This window comes from Salmo salar, chromosome 03 (assembly GCF_965601325.2).
Source record: "Salmo salar chromosome 03, fSalSal1, whole genome shotgun sequence".
In the NCBI taxonomy this organism is placed as follows: domain Eukaryota; kingdom Metazoa; phylum Chordata; class Actinopteri; order Salmoniformes; family Salmonidae; genus Salmo; species Salmo salar.
Window position 1 is genome coordinate 14,751,225 of NC_138293.1, and position 19,769 is coordinate 14,770,993.

The 19,769-nt window shown below is 42.9% G+C and overlaps 2 protein-coding genes across 3 annotated transcripts in view; one reads left to right on the forward strand and one right to left on the reverse strand.

The window, feature by feature from the left end:
• The window catches only part of LOC106598894 (serine/threonine-protein kinase N2-like), a 42,377-nt gene extending 37,238 nt beyond the window's left edge, over positions 1–5,139 (forward strand). The window contains exons 20-22 of the mRNA XM_014189916.3: positions 2,129–2,236; positions 2,433–2,513; positions 2,901–5,139. Of these exons, the coding sequence (XP_014045391.1) occupies positions 2,129–2,236; positions 2,433–2,513; positions 2,901–3,104 (393 nt within the window). The 3' untranslated portion in view covers positions 3,105–5,139. The remainder of the gene's footprint in view (positions 1–2,128; positions 2,237–2,432; positions 2,514–2,900) is intronic.
• Positions 5,140–7,163: 2,024 nt separating this feature from the next.
• On the reverse strand, positions 7,164–19,758 carry gtf2b (general transcription factor IIB). Of its 2 annotated transcripts, none has more exons than XM_014189716.3 (7): positions 19,616–19,758; positions 15,533–15,645; positions 14,049–14,182; positions 13,433–13,579; positions 12,814–12,943; positions 10,299–10,580; positions 7,164–7,727 (listed from the first exon to the last, which is right to left on the reverse strand). In XM_014189716.3, exons 1-7 carry the CDS (start codon positions 19,618–19,620, stop codon positions 7,594–7,596), a joined length of 945 nt encoding a protein of 314 aa, XP_014045191.1. In that variant the 5' UTR covers positions 19,621–19,758; the 3' UTR covers positions 7,164–7,593.
• Between the last annotated feature and the right edge of the window lie 11 nt (positions 19,759–19,769).

Here is a 19,769-nt window from a genome sequence, read left to right on the forward strand (position 1 = left end):
TGATTTATTTAGAATTCAAGGCACTCTTAACCAGCATGGCTACCACAGCATTCTGCAGCGATACGCCATCCCATCTGGTTTGTGCTTAGTGGGACTATCATTTGTTTTTAAACAGGACAATGACCCAACACACCTCCAGGCTGTGTAAGGGCTATTTGACCAAGAAGGAGAGTGATGGAGTGCTGCATCAGATGACCTGTCCTCCACAATCACCCGACCTCAACCCAATTGATATGGTTTGGGATGAGTTGGACCGCAGAGTGAAGGAAAACCAGCCAACAAGTGCTCAGCATATGTGGGAACACCTTCAAAACTGTTGGAAAAGCATTCCTCATGAAGCTGGTTGAGAGAATGCCAAGAGTGTGCAAAGCTGTCATAAAGGCAAAGGGTGGCTACTTTGAAGAATCTAAAATAGTTTTTTTGGTTACTACATGATTCCATGTGTGTTATTTCATAGTTTTGATGTCTTCACTATTATTCCACAATGTAGAAAATGAAGAAGCCCTTGAAATGAGTAGGTGTCCAAACTTTTGACTGGTAATGTGTGTGTGTGTGTGTATGTGTGTATATATATATATATATATATATATATATATATATATATATATATATATATATATATATATATATAGTTTTTACATTTTTAGAATTGAATTGACAAGATGATAATGGCAAAAAAAACATTAGCACAAAACCACAATTGTCATAACCATTCTAACATTATATACAGTTGAAGTCGGAAGTTTACATACACCTTAGCCAAATACATTTAAACTCACTTTTTCACATTTCCTGACATTTAAACCTAGTAAAAATTCCCTGTCTTAGGTCAGTTAGGATGACCACTTTATTTTAAGAATGTGAAATGTCGGAATAATAGAGTGATTTATTTCAGCTTTTATTTCTTTCATCATATTCCCAGTGGGTCAGAAGTTTACATACACTCAATTAGTATTTGGTAGCATTGCCTTTCAATTGTTTAACTTGGGTCAAATGTTTAGGTAGCCTTCCACAAGCTTCCCACAATAAGTTGGGTGAATTTTGGCCCATTCCTCCTGACAGAACTGGTGTAACTGAGTCAGGTTTGTAGGCCTCCTTGCTCACACAGACTTTTTCAGTTCTGCCCACAAATGTTCTATAGGATTGTGGTCAGGGCTGTGTGATGGCCACTCCAATACCTTGACTTTGTTGACCTTAAGCCATTTTGCTACCACTTTGGAAGTATGCTTGGGGTCATTGTCCATTTGGAAGACCCATTTGCGACCAAGCTTTAACTTCCTGACTGATGTCTTGAGATGTTGCTTCAATATATCCACATACTTTTCCTTCCTCATGAAGCCATCTATTTTGTGAAGTGCACCAGTGTCTCCTGCAGCAAAGCACCTCCACAACATAATGCTGCCACCCCCGTGCTTCATGGTTGGGATGGTGTTCTTCGGCTTACAAGCATCCCCCTTTTTCCTCCAAACATAACAATGGTCATTATGGCCAAACAGTTCTATTTTTGTTTCATCAGACCAGAGGACATTTCTCCAAAAAGTATGATCTTTGTTCCCATGTGCAGTTGCAAACCGTAGTCTGGCTTTTTTATGGTGGTTTTGGAGCAGTGGCTTCAATTTTTTTTCTGATGTCTTGGCTGATTTCTTTTGATTTTCCCATGATGTCAAGTAAAGAGGCACTGAGTTTGAAGGTGGGCCTTGAAATACATGGCCTCAAATGATGTCAATTAGCATATCAGAAGCTTCTAAAGCATTGTCATAATTTTCTTGAATTTTCCAAGTGGTTTAAAGGCACAGTAAACTTAAGTGTATGTAAACCTCTGACCCACTGGAATTGTGATATAGTGAAATAATCTGTCTGCAAACAATTGTTGGAAAAATGACTTGTGTCATGCATAAAGTAGATGTCCTAACCGACTTGCCAAAACAATAGTTTGTTAATAAGAAATTTGTGGAGTGGTTGGAGTGGAAAAACTAGTTTTAATGTCCCCAACCTAAGTGTATGTAAACTTCCGACTTCAACTGTACATAGCTGACCTGGTCAGTACTTGTCCTTATAAAAAAAAAAAGTACCATTCTCAATCATAGACTGAATGTGCAAAAATATATAATTTTTTTTCCCGTCCCAGTCTCCATTCCCAGGGGACGATGAGGAGGAGGTGTTTGACAGCATTGTCAACGATGAAGTCCGCTACCCAAGGTTCCTCTCAACAGAGGCCATCTCCATCATGAGAAGGGTGGGTTCTGGTGAAGTTCTACTACCAACTTCAAATGGTGCAGTCACCTCAGATTGACCTTTACTGAAACACAACACCTCAAATGACTGCTATCAGCTGTCACAAAGTGTGAACTGAGAAGAAACAAAAGACAATGGTGTTATTGAAACACAGCTTTAATGTTTACTCTGCTTTGTTATGCTCTTTTTGTTTGTAGCTTTTGAGGAGGAGTCCAGAAAGACGTCTTGGGGCAGGAGAACGAGACGCTGAAGAAGTAAAGAAACATCTGTTCTTCAGAGTAAGTTGAAAGTGTTTTTTAAATTGTATATATTTCATCTGTTTTGATATTGTAAACCAAAACAGCCTTGATTACAGGTAATGTGGACACCTTATCATTACATATGTAGGCTACTTAAGCAATAAGGCCTGAGATGGTGTGGTAAATGGCCAATATAAAATGTGTTTTGTGCATACCCATGGTATATGGTCAGATATACCATAGCTGTCAGCCAATCAGCATTCAAGGCTCAAACCACCCAGTTTATAATGTTCATTAGACTTGTCTACTTATCTTGGTTGTCATTAGCTTTTTTTCTCACAAGGTAGACGATTCAATACATGTCTGTCCTGATAGTTGACATAAGTTCACTCTTTCATCAATTTTCTCCTTCCTTTCTCCCCCCAGAATATGGATTGGAACGGACTACTGTCCAAGAAGGTGAAGCCTCCGTTTGTGCCGACCATCCAGGACTCCAACGACGTCAGCAACTTCGACAACGAATTTACCTCAGAAGCGCCCATCCTGACCCCGCCCAGAGAACCCAGGGCGCTCAGCAAGAATGAGCAGGACATGTTCTCAGACTTTGACTACATCGCAGACTGGTGTTAGCCCCCCCCTCCCCTTCTCCCTCTTCCTAACACGTTGAACAAACACACACTGTGAACCAAACACAGCGCTGACTGTAGCTCACATTTGAAAAAAAGCCTTTTTTCCAAACAACCGTTGAGGGAGGGGAAAACATTGCTCTTCCAGCCTTCAGGCGCACTCTGTGCCATTGAAAGACACCCCCCCCCCCCGACTCCACAACTGAACACCCTTGTTTATTTTTTAACAAAATGAAGAACTTTTTTTTAACAAAAAGAGATTTATATTTTGCATTTCTTCTGAGAATTTTGAGAGAAGAGGGAGAAGGAGGCCTCCAGCGCATGTTGTCTATTGTCTGACCACTGAGAAGGTTTTCATATGAACTATGTCAAAGGAAATGCCGGCAACATCATGTTATTCATAGTCAGTCTTTATTTTTTATCATGTACAGAATATTATTAATCCGTATTAATGAGTCATTTCTCAAGCCATAACTAAATGACTTCTCTCTGTAAGGTCTGCCATATTGTATTATGAGTGTTTTAAGCATTTATCACTGAACTGTCACGTGAGGTTAAAGACAACACATCTTGACTACTACTGCCTTTTGACTTGAAAGCCAAAGTAAGGGCTCCCTTTTAGCTGATCCTTGTCATCTCCCTCGCCCACACTTATTTGTCACACGCTTCGTAAACAACCGGTGTGGACTAACAGTGAAATGCTTAGTTACGGGCCTAGTTACGGGCCCTTCGCAACAATGCAGGGAGAACCCTCCCACCGTTTTTTAAAGAATGCCTTCCTGTTTCTGCTAGCAAAGCTAAGAGCTGGCTCACTCTCAAAGAATAGAGTGCAGAAATGTTTTATTTTTAAACAGATGATCATTAGACAAAGCAGTGCATCCAGTTAGCCCTCAAGGTACTGGAACTATCCCTCATTTACTAGCATACAGGACCGTGTTTCACTATGTAATGCTATAAGGATGTTAGAGGGGAAATAATTAAGCAGTAGAACAGAGTTCTAGAGACATCAAAAGCGACTGCCGCTTTAAATGTCGTCATTTGTAAGGTGCACACAATATGGAGACTTATCCGACAAGGCTCCCTCTGGTGGGTTCCTAGCACCATTAAGCATATGAATCAAGTGTCTCAGAGTAGAAGTGCTGATTTAGGATCAGTTATGCCTTTTAGATCACAATGAAAATGATTACATGAACAGGGGAACCTGATCCTAGATCAGCACTCGTACTCTGAGCTATACATTCCCAGATTTAGTTATTGGGGGATAACAATGCATTCAGCTAGCAATGTTGTGCTCTTGTGGATAGAATCAATTACTCTAGCATTTCTAACAGAGTGGGTCAGTTCCATTATAATTCAATTCGATGCAGAAAATTCATAATCTGTTGAACTTCCATTCGCTACCTGAATTAACTGATTTGAAATAGAATTGATTCCAACCTCGATACCTCAATACTTTTAACTGAAGATACCAGAAGACGTCACAGCCTGCAATGATTGGAGTTGGTCAAATGGTGGATCTGAAGTGACTGATACAGCGGATTACCAAAACTCATCCATTCAGTCCTGACAGTGGGACTATGGAAACAGTAATGGATGTATGGTCAAACTGACATCAACCTATGTGTAGAGTGAAGTTGCCTCCACGTTAGGAGGATTGTGGAAGCTGGCCCCAGATCTTTACCCAGCGGAAACTAAACTCTGAAGCTTAAACTTAGTGCCAGTTTGTGCAGACTATGTAAATGAATCACTACAGGGGAGGGCATATATGTATGTACACACAATTAAGCTGATAACACTATCAATAAGTATTTTTTTATGACCTATGTTTAGTGTAATTATGAAAATAGATTGTACAAAGTTATTTCTCCCAGTGCTTAAATGGCCGCTTGAGCGTGTTGCAAAAACAGACAAGCTTTTTTGAATGGTACACCACATTGAAGTTACAAGAATGTTGGCCCTGGTGTAAAGAAGCATTTTGCTGTTGGGGGTTTGTCGCCTATCATGAATGCACAAATTAAATGTTTTTAATAGTTGTGCTACCTTTGCATATTGTATTCTATTGGCGTGAGCACATCACTTTCAAGCCCATGTTATGTCTTGGTCTCTTTGCTTTGAGAATCTCTTCCATGGTGTGAAGAGCAACATGCCCAATAGAACTGTCCATGAACGTACTACAGCAGTCCACTGTTCATCCATGACCCACAGTGCATCTTACTGAAGTCAGACCAAGCTGGAGTACTTTGCAGAAATAGCAAGGAGTGACCTGACTTTGGCGTTGAGGTAAGTGGACAACTAAAACATGATCTTGCGTAGAAGGATCAAAACCTCGAAGAATAGTAAAGAGACTAATTTACCTTGAATCCAGGTGAAGCATAGAGCACAAGTTCCCCTTGTTAAGCTACAGTATAACTTTGTCATGTTCAACTTTGCAAATAAACTCAGCAAAAAAATAAACGTCCCTTTTTCAGGACCCTGTATTTCAAAGATAATTTGTAAAAATCCAAATAACTTCACAGATCTTCATTGTAAAGGGCTTAAACACTGTTTCCCATGCTTGTTCAATGAACATGCACCTGTGGAATGGTCGTTAAGACGCTTACAGACAGACAATTAAGGTCACAGTTATGAAAACTTAGGACACTAATGGGGCCTTTCTACTCTCTGAAAAATTCCAGAAGAAAGATGCCCAGGGTCCCTGCTCATCTGCGTGAACGTGCCTTAGGCATACTGCAAGGAGGCATGAGGACTGCAGATGTGGCCAGGGCAATAAATTGCAATGTCCGTACTGTGGGACGCCTAAGACAGCGCTACAGGGAGACAGGACGGACAGCTGATCGTCCTCGCAGTAGCAGACCACGTGTAACAACACCTGCACAGGATCGGTACATCTGAACATAACACCTGCGGGACAGGTACAGGATGGCAACAACAACTCCCCGAGTTACACCAGGAACCCACAATCCCTCCATCAGTGCTCAGACTGTCCGCAATATGCTGAGAGAGGCTGGACTGAGGGCTTGTAGGCCTGTTGTAAGGCAGGTCGTCACCAGCCTATGGGCACAAACCCACCGTCACTGGACCAGACAGGACTGGCAAAAAAGTGCTCTTCACTGACGAGTCGCGGTTTTGTCTCACAAGGGGTGATGGTCGGATTCGCGTTTATCGTCAAAGGAATGAGCGTTACACCGAGGCCTGTACTCTGGAGCGGGATCGATTTGGAGATGGAGGGTCCGTCGTGGTCTGGGGCGATGTGTCACAGCATCATCGGACTGAGGTTGTTGTCATTGCAGGCAATCTCAACGCTGTGCGTTACAGGGAAGACATCCTCCTCCCTCATGTGGTGCTCATCCTGACATAACCCTCCAGCATAACAATGCCACCAGACATACTGCTCGTTCTGTGCGTGATTTCCTGCAAGACAGGAAAGTCAGTGTTCTGCCATGGCCAGCGAAGAGCCCGGATCTCAATCCCATTGAGCACGTCTGCGACTTGTTGGATCGGAGGGTGAGGGCCAGGGCCATCCCCCAGAAATGTCCGGGAACTTGCAGGTGCCTTGGTGGAATAACATCTCACAGCAAGAACTGTCAAATCTGGTGCAGTCCCTGAGGAGATGCACTACAGTACTTATTGCAGCTGGTGGCCACACCAGATACTGACTGTTACTTTTGATTTTGACCGCCCCCCCCTTGTTCAGGGACACATTCCATTTCTGTTAGGCACATGTCTGATGTTGAATCTTATATTTACACATTAAGTTTGCTGAAAATAAACAGTTGACAGTGAAAAGACATTTCTTTTTTGTTGAGTTTACTTCATGTAATGACTTTTGACCCTTAAAAATAACATATTTTCAAAACAAAAGCAACGGTGTTTAATTCATGCTTCTATTGCTATACTAGGCCCACAACTGTACACCCGGCAGGAGGGATGAGACTAGCTGTAACTTGTCTGGCTGTCCGTAAAGGGCAAAGACTTACTGATCAATGTGGCACTCAAGTGTAGTAATACAAAAAAATGAACACTTCAAATGATAATAAAAAGCAGTATTAGAGTCACACTCAAACACATTCCATACAAAGTTTAATGTTATTCAATGCATGAGGTGTTCAACGTGCTTTTCAGAAAAGCATTTAAATTTACTTTAATACATTGCCAATAAGCTAACAAAATGTAACCTGCTAATTTCCTACAAAAGTAGGTGTATACAGTATAAAACCAGCCTAATATTGCAAGCACCAATTACATTCTCACTTGGACATATATACAGTATATATACACACTCAAATGAAATACTGTATGTACAGTTTGCAATCTAATTCTTATAGCAATGGAATGTGTGTCCTGTACTTGTCTGTATTCCTGCAAAAAAGTGCCTTGACAAAGGCCCGAAGGCTTAATTAACAAGGGAACAGAGGAGAGAAAAAAAAAATCATAGAAATTCAATAAACAAAGAACCCAGTAGAGAAGAATGTGTTGTTGGGGCGAGCAGGTCATCACAGCTGGGGCAGTTTGTCCACGGGGGTGTCGAATTTGAAGTCTGGGGGAAAGAGGTCGGCAGCGCGGGGGTAGATGAGTCTGTACGACTGTCTGATTGTGACGTCCGCCACACCGGCGATGTCTCCAATCTCTGTCGAAGGATTTGAAGAAATGACTACTGGTGCTTTAAGAGTCTTCAGAACATTTGTGCTGCACTTGTTCTCAGAACTATCAGAAATACGAGTTCATGAACCTTATTCATGCCTGAAATGTACTTAAGCAGGTTGTAAAGCTTACAGACAAACACAAATATACTACATATATACAGTGCCGTGAAAAAGTATTTGCCCCCTTAATGATTCTATATTTTTGATACTGATTGTTACCAGAACTTCAACCAAAACTTATTATAAAAAGGGAACCTGAGTTTTATATTTTTTATTTCTTTCTTTAACAAAGCCAACACCCAATGCCCATGGGGAAATACTATTTCACACCTTACACTACCTGGTTGTGCCACCTTTAGCTGGAATGACTCCAACCAAACACTTCCTGTAGTTGTTGATCAGTCTCTCACGTCACTGGAGGAATTTTGGCCCACTCTTCCATGCATAACGGCTTTAACTCACTGCATGACCCAGCTGCGCTTCAGCTCACAGACAGATGGCCTGACATTCTCCTGTAGAATTCTCTGATGCAGAATTAATGGTTCCTTCTATTAAGGCAAGTCATCCAGGTCCTGAGGCAGCAAAGCATCGCCAAACCATCACACTACCACCATCTTTGACCATTGGTCTGCGGTTCTTACTGTGGAATGCAGTATTTGGTTTTTGCCAGACATAAATGGGACCCATCTCATCCAAAGTGGACTCAAGTTCGCCAAAAAGCACCTGGATGATCATCCAGACTCTTAGAAGAATGTTCTATGGACAGATGATTTAAAGGTATAACATGGGTCCCACTGCATTCCACAGTAAGAACCTCATACCAACTGTCAAGCATGGTGGTGGTAGTGTGATGGTTTGGGGATGCTTTGCTGCCTCAGGACCTGGACGACTTGCCTTAATAGAAGGAACCATGTATACTGCCCTGTATCGGAGAATGTCAGGCCATCCGTCTGTGAGCTGAAGCTGAAACGCTGCTGGGTCATGCAACAAGACAATGATCCAGAACACACAATCATGTCTACATGAAAATGGCTAAAAAGCAACACATTTTTAGTTTTAGAATGGCCTAGCCAAAGTCCTAATTCAAATTGAGTTGTTGTAGGTCTTGAAACCCACAAACGTCGCAGAACTGCTTTAACTCTGCATGGAAGAGTGGGCCAACATTCCTCCACAGCGATGAGAGACTGATCTTGTTTATGAAAAATGAAATATGTAAGTGTGTTTTGTTCACTCAGGTTCCCTTTATCTAATATTAGGTTTTGTTGGAAAATCTGATAATTCCGTATAAAAAATATGCATAAGTAGATACAATTTGAAAGGGGGCAAATGCTTTTGTATATAAAGTACTGTGAAAAAGTATGTGGACACCCCTTCAAACTAGTGGATTTGGCTATTTCAGCCACACCCGTTGCTGACTGGTGTATAAAATCGAGCACACCGCCATGCAATCTCCATAGACAAACATTGTCAATAGAATGGCCTTACTGAAGAGCTCACTGACTTTCAACGCTGCACCGTCATAGGATACCACCTTTCCAACAAGTCAGTACATAAAATTTCTGCCCTGCTAGAACTGCCCCGGTCAACTGTAATTGCTGTTATTGTGAAGTGGAAAAGTCTAGGAGCAACAATGGCTCAGCCACAAAGTGGTAGGTCACACAAGCTCACAGAAATGGACCACCGAGTGCTGAAGCGTGTAAAAATCGCCTGTCCTCGGTTGCAACACTCACTACCGAGTTCCAAACTGCCTCTGGAAGCAACGTCAGCACAAGAACTGTTCCTCGAGAGCGTCATGAAATGGGTTTCCATGGCCGAGCATCCACACAAGCCTAAGATCCCCATGCGCAATGCCAAGTGTCGGCTGGAGTGGTGTAAAGCTCGCCACCATTGGACTCTGGAGCAGTGGAAACGTCTTCCCTGGATTGATGAATCATGCATCACCATCTGGCAGTCCGAGGGACAAATCTGGATTTGGTGGTTGCCATGAAAACACTACCTACCCAAATGCATAGTACCAACTATAAAGTTTGGTGGAGAAATAATGGTCTGGGGCCGTTTTTCATGGTTTGGTCTAGGCCCCTTAGTTCCAGTGAAGCATACAATGACATTCTAGACGATTCTGTGCTTCCAACTTTGTGGCAACAGTTTGGGGAAGGCCCTTTCCTGTTGCAGCATGACAACGCCCCCATGCACAAAGCGAGGTCCATACAGAAATAATTTGTCGAGATCGGTGTGGAAGAACTTGACTGGCCTGCAGAGCCCTGACCTCAACCCCATCGAACACCTTTGGGATACCAACATCAGTGCCAACCTCACAAATGCACTTGTGGCTGAATGTAAGCCACTACCCGCAGCAATGTCTCAACATCTAGTGGAAAGCCTTCCCAGAAGAGTGGCTGTTATAACAGCAAAGAGGGGACCAACTGTATATTAATGCCCATGATTTTGGAATGAGATGTTTGACAAGCAGGTGTCCACATACTTCTGGTTGTGTAGTTCAGATTCAGCCAATAAAGAACTTTAAGTGATGACCACCTGAAAAAGCCCCACCTCACCTTTCTGGGTCTTCTTCTCGGCGGAGGCCTGAGAGGCCATGTAGATGGCGGCGGCAGCCACAGAAATGGGGCTCCTGCCGGGCACCAGGTCCAGCTCCACGGCCTTCCGGGCGATGTAGGTGGCCGCCATCTGCACCTGCTTAGGCAGACCCAGGTTGGAGCAGAAGCGGGACATGAAGTCTCCGGTGGTGATGAGGTCCACGCTGGTCTCCAGGGCCTTGAGGATCAGCTTGAAGCAGCGGCCAATCTCCTTCTTGGAGATACGGGACACAGCGCAGATCTCTGCGAGGGATGGGTGACAAGGGAGTCATTAATGATACACCATCAGGATCGTTCTAGTAAGTCATGCAACGGAGAACATTTTAAAATGCAAGATGAAAATAAGCTTTTCTTTTTGGACCATTCCAGGTGATAGCTACCTCCCTGTTTGTCCATTTTCTTCCCTTTGGTGCCTAACGAACAACCCAGGAATATAAACTCAGCAAAAAAAGAAACGTCCTCTCACTGTAAACTGCATTTATTTTCAGCAAACTTAACGTGTAAATATTTGTATCAACATAACAAGATTCAACAACTGAGACAAACTGAACAAGTTCCACAGACATGTGACTAACAGAAATGGAATAATGTGTCCCTGAACAAAAGGTGGGGTCAAAACCTAAAGTAAGGTGTGGCCACCAGCTGCATTAAGTACTGCAGTGCATCTCCTCCTCATGGACTGAACCAGATTTGCCAGTTCTTGCTGAAAGATGTTACCCAACTCTACCACCAATGCACCTGCAAGTTCCCAGACATTTCTGGGGGGAATGGCCCTAGCCCTCACCCTCCGATCCAACAGGTCCCCAGACGTGCTCAATGGGAATGAGATCAGGGCTCTTCGCTGGCCATGGCAGAACACTGACATTCCTGTCTTGCAGGAAATCACGCACAGACCGAGCAGTATGGCTGGTGGCATTGTCATGCTGGAGGGTCATGTCAGGATGAGCCTGCAGGAAGGGTACCACATGAGGGAGGAGGATGTCTTCCCTGTAACGCACAGCGTTGAGATTGCCTGCAATGACAAGCTCAGTCCGATGATGCACAGGGAATGATGATGCACACACCGCCCCAGACCATGACGGACCCTCCACCTCCAAATCGATCCCGCTCCAGAGTACAGGCCTCGGTGTAGCGCTCATTCCTTCGGCGATAAACGCGAATCCGACCATCACCCCTGGTGAGACAAAACCGCGACTCGTCAGTGAAGAGCACTTTTTGTCAGTCCTGTCTGGTCCAGCAACGGTGGGTTTGTGCCCATAGGCGACATTGTTGCCGGTGATGTCTGGTGAGGACCTGCCTTACAACAGACCTACAAGCCCTCAGTCCAGCCTCTCTCAGCCTATTGCAGACAGTCTGAGCACTGATGGAGGGATTGTGGGTTCCTGGTGTAACTCGGGCAGGTTGTTGCCATCCTGTACCTGTCCCGCAGGTGTGATGTTCAGATGTACCGATCCTGTGCAGGTGTTGTTACACTTGGTCTGCCACTGCGAGGATGATCAGCTGTCCGTCCTGTCTCCCTGTAGCGCTGTCTTAGGCGTCCCACAGTCCGGACATTGCAATTTATTGCCCTGGCCACATCTGCAGTCCTCATGCCTCCTTGCAGAATGCCTAAGGCACGTTCACACAGATGAGCAGGGACCCTGGGCATCTTTCTTTTGGTGTTTTTCAGAGTCAGTAGAAAGGCCTCTAGTGTCCTAAGTTTTCATAACTGTGACCTTAATTGCCTTACAGATGTAAGCTGTTAGTGTCTTAACGACTGTTCCACAGGTGCATGTTCATTAATTGTTTATGGTTCATTGAACAAGCATGGGAAACAGTGTTTAAACCCTTTACAATGAAGATATGTGATCTTTTAACAAATTATCTTTTAAAGACAGGGTTCGAAAAAATGACATTTCTTTTTTTGCTGAGTTTTTATTAATTTGTAGCAACCAGCAACAGACCCTCATTCCAAGGTGTAGCATGAAATATTTGTTCATCCTAATATGAGCTCTAAACATCCTCTTCAGGTTTTTGTCTGTTTTGTACTTTTTACTCCTTTTTCTCCCCAATTGGTAGTTACAGTCTTGTCCCATCGCTGCAACTCCCATACGGACTCGGAAGAGGCGAAAGTCGAGAGCCATGCATCCTCCGAAACACGACCCTGCCAAGTCGCACTGCCTGCTTAACCCGGAAGCCAGCCGCAACAATGTGTTGGAGGAAACACTATACAGCTGGCGACCGAAGTCAGTGTGCATGTGCCTGGCTGCCACAAGTCGTTGCTAGAGTGCGATGGGACAAGGACATCCCATGAGGATAAATCCTCCCCTAATCCGAACGACACTGGGCCAATTGTGCGCCGCCTCATGGGTCTCCTGGTCACGGCCGGCTGCAACACTGCCGGGATCGAACCTGGATCTGTAGTGACGCCTCCAGCGCTGCCTTATACCGCTGCGCCACTCAGGAGGCCCTAAACATCCTCTTTATAAGAACTCACCTTTAAATGTCCGAGGCACACCCTCTTGTCTGCAGGCGATGTAGAGGCAGGCTGATGCGATGGCGTCGTTGGCCCGCCCCTTCAGGCTCTTCTGTTCATACACTTGCTTAAATAAGTTATTTGTTCGGTCCTGCAGGTCAAATACAACAGTGCAAAATCTCTTAAAATGCTGCAGACATTATTATAGTTTGGTTAAAGCTGCAATATGTACCTTTTCGGACAACCTGACAAATTCACATAGAAATGGGAGTTATAGATCTAATTCTCATTGAAAGCAAGTATCAGAAGCAGTAGTAGATCTGTTCTGTGCGCGCTGTCTATGCTTCCTGTTCTCAAGTTTTGTTTTTGTGTTTTTTTACTTTCGGGTTTGTTCTCTACACTATGCATTGCTTGTTTTGTCACAAACTGAAATTAGGCGACCTATTCGAATTTTAGCAACCAGGAAGTGGCAGAGCTATTTCTACATATTGCACCTTTAAGAGAAAACCCCATATTTAGAGTAACCTGCTAAATAACTTGAGATTTGGAAATATATTAATCCTATGGAGGTAGAAATGAGCAGTTAGCTAGCTACTAGGTTCCACAAAGCTAAACAATTGGAAGAGAGAACAGGACTCACTATGATGTTCCTCGGTAGGTTGATCCGGTCAGCCATGGTGGTAATCTCTTTGAAGGCGTTTAGCATGGCGCGGTCTGAACTGCTCATGGTCCGCCGGTTCTGATACTTGGAGTTGCCGAACTCGTCAAAACTTGCCGCGCCTGTTCCCTATGGTGACAACAGAATGGTTGGAACCAACAGAGGCAATGAAGACTTTTTATTTAACCATTGTTTTTCACAGGGATCCCTGCAGCAGAAAATACAAGCTACAAGGAACAAATGATACAAATACGTCAAGACAGTATCATGAGAAATAAAACCATACAGAAAGGCTATTATAATACATTTTTTACAACACATTTGCAATGTCTGATCCCTTTATTAGCATAATCCATTTACTACCAGTAAATCTTATGACAATGAAGTCTATTTTATGGAGAACAGAGGAACCTAATAAAGACCATGTCACAAAAAGGGGTGCAGAGATTTTCTTGTCATTGCATTTCTTTGTCTGGCTCCCCGGGCCACATTTATATGTGGTCCTTCTCGTCAGGCATCAACACCTAGCCACTGACCACAAACATAAAATTAGTTTAGAGCATCTTTCCCTGTAAGCGGTAACTTTGTGTGTACTTACCTTGCTGATCATGGTGCTCAAGTCTCCACCGTTGAGGAGTGGATTCTGGGCGTCGCCCACTCTGGACGGGTCTTGGGTGGCTTTCTCATTGGTGAAGGTCCTCCACTCTGAACCCACATCAATCACCCTGTCACCTGAGGAGGAACCAGATACATTACCACATGGGGCCACGTTCCAATATGTTCAACTGGAGGAACCAGACATTACCGCATAAGGCCACATTCCAATATGTTAAAATCTCTTCCTTTCCTTTTGTCATTTACTCTATTTTGTCTCCTTGAGCAGTGAGCAATGACAGTGACATGAATGGATAAAGGAGGTAAAAGTGATGAACATCAAGCACCCACTGTAATGATTTTACCATCATAGTATAATGCTTTCACCAAGAGAGTCCTTCCTTTTGTGATAAAAGGAGACGAGGGAAATCGTTATTAAAAAAGTAAGCAGTATTGAGGGTCAGTGGGACCCAGGCCACCACTTTGAACATGTTTATGTAAATGAGAATAGTAACTAGGTCTAATGACACAACCAGGACACAATCAACCAAATGTGTCTCATCTCTCCATTGTTCCAGTCACAGATTTGATTACACCCTGCACTTCCCAGACCAGGCCACAAGATGGCATTCTCACTCAGGAACTAGACACTTTCCTTTGTCCAATATTTTCTCTCGTTTATCGCCTCTTCCTGGAAACTAACACGGTCGGGGATTAGATTTTTCACCTTAATCCCATAAACCCTTCCCATAGATAAATCACACTAATACTGAGTACTAATATGACGTTCATCTGCTTATGGCAAAGCTATGGGATACAATCTAGCTTTACATCACTGAATGTACCCACTATACCCCCATATGATTAGCTAAGTGTTTCCTATGGGACTCATTATTGGAGACCTGCTCTGTTACGTTCAGATAGAGCCCTGTAATTTAATCTGTTGCTGTAACTAGGGTGGCTTTCCAAGGCTGTCTAAGGAAGGCGTGGACAGATTTGATTCTATTGCATCTTTGTGAGGATGTTGTCATTTCTTGAATTTCATGGTATCATGTTACATATTATTATGCACTCTAGCCATGTGGCAGGTCTGACATGTCATCTCGCTGCTCGAGTCCCATAATACCAGCACAAACACTGTCACATCACTCCCTCCCTCTGAATTAGAGGTTAGTATTTTCAGTACGTGTCGGTTTATGTTAAGTTACACTATTTACCTAATGGAAAGACTTCTCATCCCTACACATAAGGCTTTATGTCAGTCTGTTGACAGGTAATGTGTGTGTGTGCGCTTGTTTTACTGTACTGAACCAGAAGTTCTCACAACTATGGTAAACCAAGGCCAATTCAGAGAACTGAGGACATTTGGCCGGTCCTAACTTCTAAAAAGGGTATTTTAGGCTTAGGGGTTAGGTTGAGTTAGAATCAGGATAAAAAAGTCCTCAAGTATAGTAATACAAAGCTGTGCGTGTGTGTGCCTGTCCTCACCCACTACAAGGCCACACTCGGGGCAGATCATGTCCCCTGCTCTGTAGTCTTCCACCAGCATGGCATCTGGGTGGTTGGGGCACTGCACCTTGGGAAGGGCCAGGACATCTCCGCTGCAAGGAAAGAAGAAATCCCAGAGGTCAGCTGACAGTGACCTCGAAGCTCTGACCCTGCCTAGTGAGGGTTACCCCACAATTGGATGTGACTGTGGTTATAACCATAAAGCTGGTTTACTGTCAAGTTTGTGGTATTAGTTCACTTACTCTATACACTTCAGTTAACGCCGATTGTTTACTGTGACATTTGAATTGGCAAATTATGATAATGACAAATCTTACAGGCCTTTGTTCAAATTCTGCTCAAATTGTTTAACATGTCAGTTTTCCCCTCGATCAGGGAAATATTAGGAAAATAGCTAGCTACCTTTAAGATTGTTAAAACAAAAGGAACTTAAGAAAATTACAAGTTACAATAAAAAGTTAAAACACAAGTAAATACATATACACACACGATAGATAGATATATAGATCTATCAACAAGAACTGGACTGGGAAGCACTGCAAACCTAGCTATCGCAGAAGCCACCAAAGATTGTGTTAACTTGTACCCAGACGAATTTCCAACCGAAATTATGCTGATGTGGCCAAAAGCGCCTCGAAACTGTCCTACGTGGGACCACCGGACCCATTAAATGGGCATCCAGCGGTTTGGAAATTATCCTCGACACCTATTCGATTCTATAACGTTAATACCAAAACCGATACATACCCCATATAGCCATCTATCCGAAATTCTGGCACAAACTGTTCTTCCAATCACCTGTGTTTCGTTTCTTTGACAAAGGCTTTATGCCTACTGGTACTTGGGTACGTCAACATTCGGTTTCTCTTCGTTTAGGCAAGCGAAAACAAGCCATTTATTTTGAGCTAGTTAGTTAACAGCTGACAGAATAAATCGCTGGTAAAACCACCAAATAAACTTGCAGTGTCCTTATAACTATTACCAATGGCTTAATAACTTGTCATGATTAAATCACGTTGACACTGCTACTGTAAAAATATATTAGATAACGTTAGCTAGAGCAATTGGAGTTAGCCAGCTGTGATGGCCCGACAACATCACCCATCCCTTTAAAAACATTACATCGCTCATTGATCGCATGTGCGAGGACGATGTTCTACACGAGCAACATGATCAAGTTAACATGATATACGATCGATACAATGTGTCAAACTGATTTGAGAGTGTTTTCTGGTAGGCTAACGTTAGTTAAGGTTAAGTAGTACGGACATTCCGGCGGCTATAATGAAAAACACGGAGAGTCGCGTTAGAAACAAACGTCTCTATGTGTTGATGGCCACCCCCACCCGTTGATCAATAACCGTTCCCCACATGAAAACATAATAATGCAAAACACCGCTTGGAATAGATGGTTTACACACCGGCTCGTCGACGCCATGTTAGTTACTTCTTTATAGTTCTGCCAGTGGTGAACAGTTTCGAACAATGGCGTCTTCTACCTCTATATATGGCTTTTTCGGCCCACGTGTTTACATGACGACGGAACGGCAAAAGGCTCCAACTAGATATTCAAAAAGCGATTGACATATGAGGACAGAGGACGTAGGCTACTTATAAAAGAGTAATGTACTCCCAAGTCACAGAACAATGCTTTTGACATCCATTATTTATTATATTATTATACTTATCTAATTAAATCATATGACTTCCTGACCGTGTCACCTTTAGTCACAGAATTACATTTAAGTGAATACAATTATGCAAATGACCAAGTGTTAAACCAAAACTAGTGAAAAGGAAAGACAAATGTGTGGATTTTTGTTTCATTTGTGTCACTGAAACTTTTTTTACATGCTTATTGCTGCAATGGATCCTAGCCAACACCCCTGCAAGCAGAGCAGCTGGAACACAACATGGTTGGTAATATTTCCATCTGCCAGCCACTAAAGAAAAATAGCACTTAAATGGTTGGTTATGTGTAGCCTACATAAGAAAACATGTTAAAGCAGAAATGGCAGTGGAAAGTGGAAGCATAACCCTACTTAACCCCATTCAACAAACTGACTCAACTCTGAGTAGCCAATATAGCAGTCTCACTGTAAGAGCCATAGCAGACAGGCCTGTTTATGAAACTGTCAGGGATGGCATTGTCTCTGTGTGCCAGTCTGTGCCCTATCCTTGTGCCAATCTTGGACTGTATTGCCTTGATTGCCCCTCGCCCACACACCCACTGTACCACTGACCTCAACAGCTCTGGTTCGACAACCACCAAACAATGAGTCATTTCACTTGGCCAGACATCCTTTGATAGAGAATTTCAAGAGAAATCCAATATTTAACAAATAATTTATGACTGAATTACATCGACTCTGGCAAGCACCTTGAGCTGTTTGGATTTCACTGATTGCAATTAATAAACAAGCCTTGTCAGCAGCACATATTTTATTAAATTGCACAATGACATTGAACACTAGGTGAATAGAATGCATGTCCATGTACAACAGCAGGTGGCGCTAAATCCCAATATGTCAGATAAGGCCATCATCTATTAAGCTTTCAAATGCTAAATAATAATTAATATTATGATTGTACTAAAGTCCCATGATGAATTAACATACATCATTTATTTATATTAATAATGTCAAGATTAATTCCTCTGAATGCTTGAGATTCTCAAAGGAATTTTAATCAAACTAATCAGTTTCAACAACATTTTCAGCTGGGCAAAAGTCATAGCTAGTCACACACTAATGACAATGTCACGATTTGACGTTGTTTTTTCCCCGAGTTCCCAGTTGTCTTGAAAGCACCATATTCTGCCAGCACTGTGTGGTGTGAGTCTCTGAGTCCCAGTTGAGGGACCTGTATTTGATCCACTGCCTATAGTAGCAGCACCACAGGGGTTATTATCTTATCTGCACTGATAAACACAAACAACACTCTCAATGAGTCACACAGAACACCAAAACACAATGTGTAGCCTACGGTAGGCAGTATGTCTTCCTACATTAGCCTATATATCACCTGTCTGTTCCTCACAGAGCCCCCTAAGGCGCTTGACAAGATTACTGATTCAGACCGTCTCAGGCAGCCTCATTCAAAAAACATGAACATGCATAGACATACAGTATCAGTGACTGTGAATATAAGGCTGTAGCTGTAGTCAGTTGGTGTTATTATTAATCATATTACAATCTGGTATACTGGGAATGGGGACACGTGGTGTTTACTAGTCATTAATTGTCATGGAAACAAGTGTGTCTGTCTGGGATTGGGTTTGCATTTACTGTGTTCAGACCTTTTTCAATACAATGACCTGGTTGCTAAGTACATGTGGGGGTTACCTCTGTATGTCTGCTTCGGCACTGTAGACAGGCCCAAATTACAGACGGATCCACCTATTCCCCATTGCTGTGACCACAACCACAACCCTGTACACCGCTCTTGCCGTCACACCCAACTATATGACCCACAGTCAGATTTCTCTTCTGTGTGTCTGCCGCCATCTACAGGTCTGTAATCAGACCTCTGCTGTTACACAATCACAATCCGTATCAGGTCACCATATTCTCCCTTTAGGAAGTGTATAATATTTATATGTTATAACAGTCTTTCAGCTGTGTAATATCGATCATTTCATTGATTGTAATGAATAGTTTTTTTAAATAATCACTGACTAAAGTTGTTTGGCCTCATGAACCTGGCCTGGCTGTTATTTTTATTCAGTTCTCTGAGTACATTGAGCAGTGTGGCCAACTATTTTTATATTATCTAGCCTGGACCAGTTGGAACCTGTACCACACTCAAGAGACACTTCCTCAAGAGTGTGCTGTGTGCAACCAAATCCAGACATCTGAGGTAGCGACTTTCACCAAGGGTTCTACATATATTCCTATGTCTTCATTTTCACAATTAGGCTATATAGCGTAGCTACAGACACACAGGAAGAGAGATGGCGAGAATTTACATTACATTGTGTAGCCTACAATCTACAGGTGCAGCAGATATGATGTGCCGGATACAATGTATTCATTTATAGCCTTAATATTAGGAGTTACTTACTACATAGTTACTGAATAGATGGTTACAGTTCAAAGCTTCCGAATGAGTTATATTAATATGTAACAGAATGTGCGCATTCGATCAAGTCGTAGTACAGTATGCGGTCGGTGGTGCCCCAGTTTTCATCATTATTTCCAATTTGGTGGCATCTGAG

Bases quoted from the DNA above. Each gene is read 5' to 3' on its own strand.
- gtf2b (XM_014189716.3), bottom strand. The intron at 13,580-14,048 runs GTAAGTACACAC...TTGTCACCATAG, and splicing joins TGAGCACCATGATCAGCAAG to GGAACAGGCGCGGCAAGTTT. The intron at 12,944-13,432 runs GTGAGTCCTGTT...TTTGACCTGCAG, and splicing joins ACCTACCGAGGAACATCATA to GACCGAACAAATAACTTATT.